A 12,783-nucleotide genomic window follows, 5' to 3' on the forward strand; every position below is an offset into this window, starting at 1 on the left:
CAACCCAAACCATTCTGTGATAAGGAGCTCTGGGGAGGCATGGGCACAGTACTCAGTTTAGCTGGGCAGAGGTTAACCCATGCTCTGGCATCCTTATTTTCAATGGAGATGTCACACAGGTAAGAAGCATACCCAGCTGATGCCTCCAGATTTTGTAAGGATCAACTAGATGAGTTTGAGGAACACATAAAATCTTGCAGAGATGTTGGGCAAGCATGTCATGTGAAATGCAATTTTTCCTCCGGGAGCGGAAAAGCTGAGATGATCCCGGTGGGCAGAGAAAGTGAAGAAGGTGTGGGAGCTCCATGATGCCTCTACCTGCAGCGACGGTCTGTGACAGAAGCAGGTCTCCACAAGGTGGCAGTGACCGCCCATGCTCATACACGTTCACACACACCCGGGTGGCGAGTTCTCCGGCAGCACTGCACTGGGGTGAGCGTGGTGTCTCTCGGCGAAGGGGGATGAGTTCCTGCTCCCCAGGTGGCACCATCTGCATGACCCCCAGGAGCTGGAGCGGATATGGCAGAGGTGTGAACAGACCCTAGGGAGGTGGGCAAGCTAGATGTCTGCTCCAGCTGCATCCACAGAGGAAGAGTTCTAAACCAGGCTCAGGTCACCTCTCTTTGGCTTGATTCAGTTCATGACTTTCCTCAGGGAGGCAATCAAGTCTGCTTTTTCACCCTGCATCTGTTTCTAGTTCCTGAAAGAGGAGCAGGCTCATCCCTGCTGTCTGGCAGGTTAGTGCCACCAGCCCCAGCTTGAATTTGCTCAGGAACAGGGCACAAACTATAGTATGACACCAAGCTGTGGTGCAGTCGACACGCTGGAGGGAAGGGATGCCATCCAGAGGGACCTGGACAGGCTGGAGAGGTGGGCCACTGCCAACCTCATGGAGTTCAACAAGGCCAAGTGCAAGGTCCTGCACCTGGGTCGGGGCAATCCCAAGCACAAGGACAGGCTCGGTGGAGCCCTGAGGAGAAGCACTGTACTGACAAGGGGGTTGGAACTAGATGGTCTTTAAGGTCCCTTCCATCCCAAACCATTCTGCGGTTCTGTTTAGAGGTGTGCCAGTCTAATATAGAGACACTTTCATTTTGCACAGGCAAGCACAAGGCATTAAGCAGTTAAACCACTACTCCCAAAATTACGGTGTGTATACACAAGTAGCTGTTTAGCCAACAGATAATGAAGCCTGCAGCTGTTTACATTTAAGGTTATTAAATAAACTCTTGCTCTCGTGTATTATTTCCTCAATGAACTGGAGTCCTTAACAGCCTCAGAAATCCCACTGTCAAGCCTCCTAGCTAACTCTGTGCCACGGATGTGGACTGGAAAAGAGCAGCACAAAAACCAGAGGTGACCATCACCGGAGCTCAGACGCAGGGCCGTTCACTGAGCCCTGGGCAGAGCTGACAGTCTCCTCACGTTTGCTGGAGGACTGCTGCTGCAGTGTGAAGGAGGACCTATCCCCAGGCAACCCCTTGCACACCTGAACTCGCCCTTTCCCAGAAAGCCTTTAAGCTCGGCTGCTGAGTGGTGAAGTTTGGGGAAGGGTGATGGCAGTCAGCGCCTGCCACTCGCAGGCCTTGTGCTGCTGGCCGGAGGGCAGTACCGCAGCACAGCACTTAGCGATGTTCTGCCTAAAGCACACGTCGTCGTGTATCGGCAGGAGGTGCCTATGCCAGCAACACATGGCTGCAGCTTTGCTTTCCTGCCAGGCATGGGCACCTTGTCCGACTTCATTACACTGATCGTGCTCCACAGGGTGAGTTTGCTTCACTAGAGGGGAGAAATAGAGTTTTTGTGACCTTCAGCTTATCCTGTGCCACTGACACTCACTCCATGACTGTCCAGTTAAAAAAAAACACCCACTTGTGTTTTTAATGTGCCCTGTTTTCATCAACACTATGTGGAAAAATTGAGTATCTCTCCTTAAGCTTTAGCATTTCAAGGACGACCAAGCTCGCAGTCAGAAACAACAAGAAGACTGAAGTGTTAGACAATGCGGGGCGCTGTTGTCACTAGTCCCATGCTGGCAGTGTTCCTGGTTCTGTAACAGAAAACTTGGGATTTTCAGGAGGAAATAGCTGTGTTCCCCAGTGAAGTTCAGAGGTGAGGTAGGCGCAGCGTGGGTTTTGCTTTTACAAGAAATTATAAATGTTCTGGGAGCAAAAGAGCCTTGCAAAATTGGCTGTGACTCATGAAGCATGAATCATAGAATCATGTTTGGGTTGGAAGGGGCCTTAAAGACCAACTAGTTCCAACCCCCCTGCCATGGGCAGGGACACCTTCCACTAGACCAGGTTGCTCAAAGCCTCATCCAGCCTGGCCTTGAACACTTCCAGGGATGGGGCATCCACAGCTTCTCTGGGCAACCTGTTCCAGTGCCTCACCACCCTCTCCGGGAAGAACTTCTTCCTGATATCTAATCTAAACCTCCCTGTTTTCAATTTGTACCCATTACCCCTTGTCCTGTCACTAGAGGCCCTTGTAAAAAGTCCCCCCCAGCTTCCTTGTAGGCTATATACAAAATCTACACAGAGACAGAGGGGAATGTACAGGTCAGTAACCTGTGAGATGACAGACAAATCCTTCTGTAACTTGGACCAAGGGACAGGAGCTCCACATGACTGTGTTCAGTCCACTTCCAAATCACAACTTCTTGTGAAACCAGAGACTGGACTTAAAACAATTCAGTGTTTTGGGACTTGCAAGCCCTCTGAAAATTTCTCAGTAAAAAAAGCCGAACAGCAGCAGACCTCTGCACCGCAGATCTGAATCCTCCTGACAACAAACTCGCTTCCCTGGTTTACTGTTTTCAACGCTGCACAGGGGTATTAACCCACAGATTTTTCTCAGAGGCCAGCTGAATACCACGGCATGGAGTAACCCAAACTGGCAATTCCTTCTCCTCAGAAAACCCCGTAAAGCAACCAGAACCTCTCCCCACTTGTGCCAAGATGCATTATTTCCCCAGGGGCCAGTCAACCTGCATTTCAGGACATGTGTTTTGTTCCCTCAGCAAGTGTCTGATTTACACCTTAAGTAAGTGACTTCTGATTGACAGAGCATCTAATCCTGGCACTGCAACAACGTGAAGGGCACTTAGGAGCCCTTTTCACAGATCAATAACGAGACCTAAAAATTAACCCAGAAGTCCTCCATAGTGGCTGAAGATGGATCACCATCACCTTCAAGACCTCTCTGTGTCCTGTAGTGAGGAACAGCTTCGTGTTCCGGCTTTTTTCGATACATCCAAGACATTTATTGTTGTTAGTCTGTATCTCTCCTTTGCTCATCAGCATGTGGGTCCTGGACACCAATTTAACACAGCTACGGTCAGAATATTGACCTCCTCTTCCAGGAGAGCCAGGGTGAACACCATGGCAAGGCCAACTCTAAGCTTGGACACCAACTGCCAGATTACTCAAGGAAATAGGTGACGTGCCCAGGCCAACCATACTGTGAGATCTGCAGGGGTAAGTGTGTGCTTGCCATAGTTCAGCCACTCCACGTTAACCACAAGGAAGTGAAAAAGAGGGCATTCCACAGACTGAACTAGCTTTGCTCCTTAGTATCCACTAACAGATTTAATTATTTTTTATATCCAAAATCTCAGAATAACTGAGATATCTACATTTCCTGATTAAAAACAAAGGTCATGTGAGGGAGCTGGGAACCCCCAGGTGTTGTTAACATCTTCTTTGCTCCTTGATATTGGTTAAAAAAATCCCTTTTGCCAAGTTCTGGGCCAAATCAATAGGTAGTCATCAGATGTGCCAGCAGCTGGCAAAGCTTTTGGAATTACTTTTTCTTTCTACAAGCCAACTCGTAGAAGGGTTCAAGCTACTATTACATCTGTTAGTTCTGATGAGGTTTAGCAGTTTTAAGGCTTTTCTTTTTGTGTAGCTTTGGGAAGCAACTCTCAAGTTCTTCAAGAGAAAAGCCACTGGCATATGTTTACACTTGCCAGCCCAGTCATCAACAGAAGCTACCCCCAAATGTCCAGTAAAAAGACTGAAACACGGCTCTCGATCAGCGAGTTAAAAACACTTAACAATCACGATTCTCCTACGCCGGTCTCCCAAGAAGAAGTGACCTTCAGACTTTTACAATGGCTTTTCCAAGATTCTCTCCCTTCAACATTCCAATGAAAGCTGCTGGCATGTTCTCAAATCCTTCAGTGACATGTTCATGATACTTCACTTTTCCCTGTCAAAAGGAAGAAAGGAAATTGCTGAGTTTTCATTCACTAGCTGGCTAGTTTTCACCTGTACTTGGCACTGGTGCACCTCGAATCCTGGGTTCGGTTCTGGGCCCCTCACTACAAGACAGACACTGATACTGAGGGGCTGGAGCGTGTCCAGGGAAGGGCAACGGAGCTGGTGAAGGGTCTGGAGCACAAGTCCTGTGAGGAGCAGGTGGGGGTGTTCAGCCTGGAGGAGGCTCAGGGGAGACCTTATCGCTGTCTACAGCTACCTGCAATGAGGTTGGAGAGAGGGGTGGGGGTTGGTCTCTGCTCCTAAATTTTACAAGTGATAGGACAAGAGGGAATGGCCTCAAGCTGCACCAGGGGAGGTTTAGGTTGGATACTAAGGAAAATTCCTTTGTTGAAAAGAGTTGTCAGGCACTAGAATAGGCTGCCCAGGGAAGTGTTTGAGTCACCACCCCTGGAGGGATTTAAAAGATGTGTAGATGTGGTGCTCAGGGATGTGGTTTAGTGGTGGACTTGGCAGTGCTAAGTTAATGGCTGTACTCAATGATCTTGAAAGTCTTTCCAACCTAAATGATTCTATGGTCTTCGGAGACTAATTCATGACCCAGTATTCTCCAGCTTCTGTGTTTCATCTGAAACACGCAAGGTGGCACGCACCGGGGTAACTTGGCAAAACTCGGTAGGCTGTTGTGAGGATCTGCTTTTGTTGCCAGCCCGTCTACTTGGTGTCATAACTGTACTCAATGATCTTGAAAGTCTTTCCAACCTAAATGATTCTATGGTCTTCGGAGACTAATTCATGACCCAGTATTCTCCAGCTTCTGTGTTTCATCTGAAACACGCAAGGTGGCACGCACCGGGGTAACTTGGCAAAACTCGGTAGGCTGTTGTGAGGATCTGCTTTTGTTGCCAGCCCGTCTACTTGGTGTCATAACAGGGAGCAAAAGTCACTGCTATAAAAACACACCACAACAGATCTAGTGTACTTGGTCCCCAAACAATGGACTCGCAGGGGACTACTTTCCCAAAGCCAGGTCTGTCTCTAAGCATAAGGAAGTATGAAACTGCAAATCCAAGTGATCAAAAGCTGAGACATCACAAATCCTTGTGTCTGTAAAAGCTAGAGCCACTTACACTTTAGTGTTTACACTCACAAGCTTTTCACAGCCATGAACCAAGTGTTAAACCCAGCCTTCATTTAGAAAAAAATAAATTTAAGAAACTCCCCATTAAGTCCCTTTAAAGCTCAGCTCCCCCAAAAAACACCCACTCATGCCTGTAATTTCACCAAAATACTCAAATGGAAATCCTTGCTTATACTACAAATGAGACTTCTGAATCAGAAATGGGTATCACTGTAAATATGAAACTCTTCATTGCCAGAGAAGTGTTTTAGATTCCTCTGGAAGCTTCCTTTTTCAAAGGCTACATGCATTCTGGAATATATCCAGAATACAAAAGTCCACAGGCTAATATCCCAGGATCAGGCATGGTTCACTACGGTCTGAGCATCCCCAAAGGGCTCAAAGATCAAGTCAGGCGGAAGAAAAGTATCACGCTGGGACATCACCCAACAGTTACGACAAGAGACCCCTTGGAAATAAGGAAGCTATGGTGTGAGTACACCTTACAGAGAACTACCCCTTCCTTCCTTACCTCCATGACCCATTTCAGCAGGGCCTTCAGACCTTCCTCCCGGCGGTTATTCCAGCGGGTCACAATAAACCCCTCCATTCGGAGCTCTTTGAAGATCATTGGAACCTGAACGTAAGACCCTGCAAGAGGAAAGAACCAGCAAACCACCTGCGCTATCGCTCCATTTAAAATAAGGCCCCATACATAAAGGGAGGTTTTAGCCAGTAAAGACCACTGAATCACTTTTCTTTGGCCAGAAACAACTCTTTGTTCCAAACAGAATTTCCAGGATTAATGGACAGCCACCCACACAGGGAAACAAAGGCCTTATCCATAAAGCTGGGGGTGCTATTATCCGTAAAGCTGGGGGGCTAAACGCCCAACACTTCAGAAAACAGTTTCAGCCAGAGGTAAAGTGGCCACAGCTGCAGCTGAGGGGTTTCAGATGAATCCCAGAAATACTGATTTGACAGCTTGTTTGATAGCCTGCCAAGCTCTCACACTCTTCCTAAATCTTAAAGAAGTCATATACATTAAAAAACAGTTCCCTCAATCATAAATATGTGTGATAGTCTCCCCACCCTCACAAGTCTGTCCCGTTTTTACAGTGAAGTGGGAGTCCAAAGTCAGCTGTCAAAGAGAATTCAGACTTCCCATTTCTTCTAGAAGGCAAATTTGGAAAACTTAATGCTACTGAAAGTGAATGTTCATCTCAGTCACATTTCCCAGCAATTTCACCCATAGCCGAAATCTTACAGGGAGGAAAAAACAACCCCAAACATGAAACAACCTAAGCTGTCTCATCTGAAAACCGGAAGGAAACCCATTCCCACTCTACAGGTATGTACTGTGTGAATGGCACCCTGCCACGACACCTGCCTACTGCTGATCTGTGTCTGCTTAGAGCCCGGGGGAATCCTGCTTTAAGCAGCCCATTTCTCACCAGCTGATGTTCCCTGTGCGATACGAGTGTGCACAAGGGGGAAGAGTGCATGTACGCACACACAGTGTGCGGTTACCCAAACGTACACGCACCAATGCAGAAACAACCATCAACATGGAGAAACTCCCCACGAGGTCTTTCCCTCTGCCACCACCAAACAGGACGTAAACGTAGTCACAGGAAAGTGGGCCCACACCTTTCTGAGGCACGGAGTCGTTGTACTGAGAGATGGCCCCGCAGACTGCAATCCTTCCGTACTTCTTCATCTGGTTGACAGCAATACTGGCAAATTCTCCACCCACCTACAAGAACCAGAGCATGTGCAGCGTTAGAGACAGTCCAGCGTTTGGCACTGACTGCCAAAACCTGCCAAACTCCCGCTGTTGCACCAACAGGTTCCATCAGGGGGTGGAAAGGCGAGTTCCAAGACTCAGTGGCTGCAGAAACCCTTACACTTAGGCAACACCTACAAGGACTCTGTCACTCTTCTGAAAAGTAGTCAAGAACACCAGGAATTGGTTTTAGTTTTGAATCTGCTTCACAAAGCTCAGTTTGGAAGCACTGAGCAGGACTTGCCCTTAGATCCCTCCTCCTAAGGGGCCTGTCTAGGGACACTAAAAAGCACCACCTCTGCTTTTCCCCCCCATACCAATCTGCACTTTTAACTCTCCACATCATGGTGGTGTCAAGTTTTTACTTAATGATTCTCTTCTCCCAGATAGGGATGTGCTGTGCTCAGAAGCTTTTAAGAGAGAAAAGCTGTGAGAAAATTTACTGCTGGGGAGAGCTCTGCACAGAAGTTGGAAGTGAGAGGGAGGGCAACGGATGTGGCTGTAAAACCTACTTCAGACCTTAGCAGCACAGGCTGTGAAATGTGGAAGGGTGAGGCAAAGCAACCTGGAGCTCTTCCCACAGGGGCAAGCACTCTGTCCTGGCACCATGCAATCACACCAATTGCCAGGGCAAGGTGCGCTGCAACCCAGGCAGAACGACAGCACCATCATCCCTGGGTCAGCGGACACACTGCTGAGAGAAAGACATGCTAAAGGGGTGATGATGGCTACCTTGTAAGCCAGGTAGCTAGACAGGGAGTTTTAGACCAGTAGCTCAGCTAATACCCCTGTGTCCACAGGGGTATTAGTCCACAGCCCCCACTAACTCTGCCCGTACTTGGGAGAGGTCAGGAACCCTCTATGGGTCACTCCAGCAATCTCCTTCCAACTGTTTTGTTTACAAGCAGCAGTGTGGCCACCCGGACCATGTAACGTGGGGCCACCCATGCTTGCACCCCTTCCAGCAACAGCTGGACTGTGGTCCAAGTGGGGCCATGAACGGACTGGAACTCTCTGTGTTCAGCACCAGTTAAACGTTCTCTGTGACCCTCACCTCCCCAAAAAGTGCCATACTTTCCAGAGAGTGAAGGTAAGCTTCTCTCTCCCCGTTCACAAACACCATCAACAATCCAGCTTTGCCTTTCGGTCCTTGTTCTTTCTGTTACTGCCCACGTCAGCTGCAGAACTAAGCGTGGGCAGGGAAGAGGAAAGCAGTAAGCTCTTAGAGGGACTATTTCTCAATTCAATGGAACTGAATATCAAGTTCCTGGTGAAGTCTCCCATTAAATGTATACAACACTGAATTCCTGCTATAGTTTAAGGAAAATGTCAGTCTGTTCAGGGCAAGGCCCTCTCTCTAAACTCACATTGTCAAAGAAACAGTCGTAGCCATCAGGAGAGGCTTTACGCAGTGCTTCATCCAGAGACGTAACAGTCTTGTAATTAAAGGCTTCATCAAAGCCTATTTTTTTCAGATAGGCAACCTTTTCATCCGAGCCAGCACAGCCAACCACTTTGCAACCCTGAAAGGGAAGGAGAAAAACGTTTCTAAACACCCCTCACAACACAGGCTGACACACAGGGTGCTGGGTGGAGGGCTCTCCCTTACAGCCCGGTGCCATCACCATACGAGTTCCTGATCCCTAGGAAACATTCAGCTAGCTTTGCTACATCTTCGGGAGCTTGTCCCATCTCACGACCTCCTGCAGGCACGCCTGCCTTCCTGACCATTCGTGGCCAGGTTCCCCTGACTCGCAGGTGAGCCTTCTGAGGAGCAAGTATGAGCAGTTCAAGCCACTCACCCCAATTTTAGCAAGCTGCCCCACCACAGAGCCCACAGCACCAGCTGCAGCATTAACCAGCACCGTCTCTCCTGGCTTCATCCTGCAGACCTCCAGCAGACCAAAATACGCAGTGAGGCTGTGAAGAAAAAGAAGGGATGCTCAGTGAGGAAGAAAAGACACCAGATGCAGAGATGTGACTTGGCCACATTGAACCAAAATATCCACACAACCAGAACAAGATCCAGTTTTCCTCATTCTTTATGAAATACAAAAATTACCCCAAACTTCTTTTTACAGCCATCGCAGAAAAAAACCCAGATAGACTACTGGGAAACAGGATGCTGTGGCAGAAGCCCACCTTAGGTAAAGACACCTTTCCTTGTGCTCACCAGCCTTAAGGACAAACACAGAGATAACTCTAAGGTGACAACTGAGTTACATGCTAGAAGAGAGACTATATCCAAGCTAGACAGAGGTCAGTAGCCAGCTGGTATCTACCAGACTGAGACAAAGATTAAACAGTACTCATCACAAATCAAAGCTGGCAGAAAAATTAAAAATGGTGGCAATACCTTGCTGAATGGATGGGCACGCTGGTCCTAAGGGGTACTGCACACAGCTATGGCTACTCAGTGAACAGTAATCTGTAGGAACCACTAAAGTTTAGCGCAAGCTGATGTTCCACTGATCCTATAAATACTGAATGACATCAGGCTCTGCAAGCTTCCTGAAGCAACATGACCCACTGACCCAGAATCCCAACAAACTTTCCTTCTAACTTCTAAACTCAAGCTTAGAGGTTCTCCCTCGGTCCAAACAGACATAATGAACTGAATCCATCTAGCAGCTGTCTGGAAAAACATGCATCTTGCCTGATGCCAAACTGGAAGTTCTACATCACACCCCGTGTTACAATCATTTTTTGAAAGCTTTCCGTGTCAACAGGACTGACCAAGTCCTGAGCTCCCATACAAACTGCAGAGAGAAAAGATGTGAAAAGATGACCGAAAGACAGCAGTAGAGAACGCAGATTCCAAAGCACATCAACACTACCTGCTGCAGTGCAATTTCAAGGACCTGTATTTTGCTGCAATGATGACAGCTGTCTTTTGCCATTTTGGGGGAAATTCTGGAAATATGGTGATATTAGGAGAGCCAAATCAGCAAAAGCAGACGAGTCTAGATGACAGTGAAGTTTTGAGTCTTTCCACTGAGGTTAATTCAGATTGAACTGGATTCTTTCTGCACATCCTGGTTCTTCTTCCTACCTTATTACAACGCCTCGAGGAGGGGCACCATAATCTCCAAGGCAAATCTCCTCTTATCTAGAGGATGGGCAAACTTAGGCCCTCTATAGCCTAAGGGCATATGGAAACACACATTTTTTTACCAGAGTGATTGGACAACATACTGGTGGAACAAGACAAGTGAAAAAAGTCACACACATAGGCAGAAGCATCCTGCAGACCGAATTCCAGGGGACAGTTGCCTTTGCACTTTAAAACTTACCCTGGCATGCCAACCGTCCCAAGAGCCAGAGATTTGGGGAGTGATTCCGGCCAACTGGAAGGAAGGAGTTGTAGGTCTTTCCCATCAGAGATGAAGTGAGCTCTCCAGCCACCTCTAGCCACAACAAAGGCCCCCACTGTGAAAGCAGAATTCTTGCTTTCTATAATCCTGTTTAAAAGAAGAAGAAGAAACAGAAAAAGAATACCCTGTCAGAGACAAGAGACAAATCATTCCTACTGCCCTGTGATGCAGGAGAGAAGAAATATTTCATGTCAGGACATTTAGCCCATACCTGCTGAGGCTATAGGCTTCTGATGTCTTTCCTACTACGTCTACAATCTCTCATCACCAGGGGGACACTGGGCAAGATGATTCTAGAGACTCAGCCCTGCCCACAACAAATCCGATGTTCCCACATGGATGCTGACTTTATTTTGACTAGCACCAGTCTGATATGAAGAAATATTTCATGTCAGGACATTTAGCCCATACCTGCTGAGGCTATAGGCTTCTGATGTCTTTCCTACTACGTCTACAATCTCTCATCACCAGGGGGACACTGGGCAAGATGATTCTAGAGACTCAGCCCTGCCCACAACAAATCCGATGTTCCCACATGGATGCTGACTTTATTTTGACTAGCACCAGTCTGATATGAATTCAGACTAGGCTTCTGTGAGTTAGAAGGCAGGAAAGAGGATGCTGGGATTAAAGGGTGGAAAAGCAAGAAGTCACAGATAGGCTGTAACAAGCAGTTCCCTTCTCAGACAACCTGCACCTCATTTAAAGGTTGAAGATCCTGAAGATTAACTTGTTGGGGTAACAAAACCAGGCGGAAAGCAGTATATAATAACAGGGATAAATTCACTATTTGCGGTGTCTATATGCCAAATGAAAATTCAACATTCTCAGCCCAGTGGGAAAACTACATTGGGAAAGGGTAGGAAAGCAGCTCTGAAATACTGGAAACAGTTAGCCTTCTGTTCAGCAGACTTGGTGGTTAATTTATCCCAGCCACCAGTGTTCCTGCAGAGAAACAAGTCAAAGGGCACAGATGTTCCTGGGCAGCAACTTAGAGGCAGCACAGCAGGAACAAGCTGACAAAGGGAAACATCTGTGTGGCTAAATTACCACAAGCTTGGGAAAGGGTGGATTTATGGTTAGATAACCCTTTGGCTAGAGCTGTAGCTTAGGTGACACTGAGGTACTCTCAGCCAGCGCAGACAGCATGCGTGGTTTCGGGCGTGCAATTACTAGCACATCAGACTTTTGAAATGTAAAGTTAACAATGGCAAGTACAATGATCTGTCTTTCATACCTCTGCTTGTAAAAATTCCCTTTGGAAACACTATCACCAGAAATAACACGCAGATTGTGTCAGAGGCCTACATGCTCTCCAAGAAGGCAGAAGAGGTTCTTAGAGGAAAAACACATTCCACCCATTACAGATAAGCATATAGTTGCAGAAGTGTGTAGACTCAAGTCAAAAATAGGTAATGCAGGCTGCAGATGTCTCAAATGTCAGTACATTCCTTCGAGATCTGGTATGTGTATGGATAACAAGAGCTGAAGATCTTACCTGGCAACCTGCGTGCCTATCATTATGTCCCCTTCCTTCATGTCCCTTCGACTGTAAGGTCTGTAACACAAGGCAGAGATGGCTTACTGCCAGCAACTTCGACAATGTCCCAGATACACCATGAAGTAGCAGCTACTGCCTGACCCAGAGAGACAGCAAAAGCAGCGATGCTGAACAGATCACACAGAGCTCCTCACTGTAGTGACATAACTGGATGTTTTCCAGTTACCTGAGCACCCCATCCGGAGCAAATACTGGGCTAGAGTTCTGGGGACAGAGTAGCATTCACCTTCCCAGCATGGCCACTACTTCAAGGCAGCTGAGACCCCAAAGATCTCTCTCTGACACTAAGGTCCACCTGGCCTTCTTTAAATCACTCAGTCTCCCAGTGCTACCAACATGGGCATATCAGCAACTCTATGTATTCTAAGCGAGGCAGCTACTGAAACAGGGCCGCGGTCTCATTTGAACACGTTGCATTCCAGTGGAAGAGACACTGGTAACTGAAGAGTTAACATGCACTAGGAAATCCTCCAAGGATAATATTGTGCAAGCCTGGCTGAGTTACAAGCTACCCTTTGCTAAGCCCCGAAGAACACTGTAAGAATCAGGGACTTCAGGATGTGATAAAGGAACAATTTGGCCACAACAAATGTTACAAGATAAAAATTATGCTACAGGTGGGGAAGTCAGCAGAATCCACGGCCAACTAGGCTACAGGTAAAACTGTCCGACCAGATCACAACCACTGACTCAATTGAATTCAGACTGACTGACCCCCCCCC

General features: G+C 47.5%; 1 protein-coding gene across 1 annotated transcript in view; it reads right to left on the bottom strand.

The window, feature by feature from the left end:
* Nucleotides 1–3,882: 3,882 nt before the first annotated feature.
* The window catches only part of PTGR1 (prostaglandin reductase 1), an 11,400-nt gene continuing 2,499 nt past the window's right edge, over nucleotides 3,883–12,783 (bottom strand). The window contains exons 3-9 of the mRNA XM_010150321.1: nucleotides 11,999–12,058; nucleotides 10,420–10,587; nucleotides 8,929–9,046; nucleotides 8,494–8,649; nucleotides 6,991–7,096; nucleotides 5,873–5,991; nucleotides 3,883–4,212 (exon numbers count right to left, since the gene is read on the bottom strand). Coding sequence (XP_010148623.1) covers nucleotides 4,102–4,212; nucleotides 5,873–5,991; nucleotides 6,991–7,096; nucleotides 8,494–8,649; nucleotides 8,929–9,046; nucleotides 10,420–10,587; nucleotides 11,999–12,058 — 838 coding nt within the window. The 3' untranslated portion in view covers nucleotides 3,883–4,101. The remainder of the gene's footprint in view (nucleotides 4,213–5,872; nucleotides 5,992–6,990; nucleotides 7,097–8,493; nucleotides 8,650–8,928; nucleotides 9,047–10,419; nucleotides 10,588–11,998; nucleotides 12,059–12,783) is intronic.

The sequence above is a fragment of the Eurypyga helias genome, unplaced genomic scaffold (genome assembly GCF_000690775.1).
Source record: "Eurypyga helias isolate BGI_N326 unplaced genomic scaffold, ASM69077v1 scaffold33914, whole genome shotgun sequence".
Classification (NCBI taxonomy): Eukaryota; Metazoa; Chordata; class Aves; order Eurypygiformes; family Eurypygidae; genus Eurypyga; species Eurypyga helias.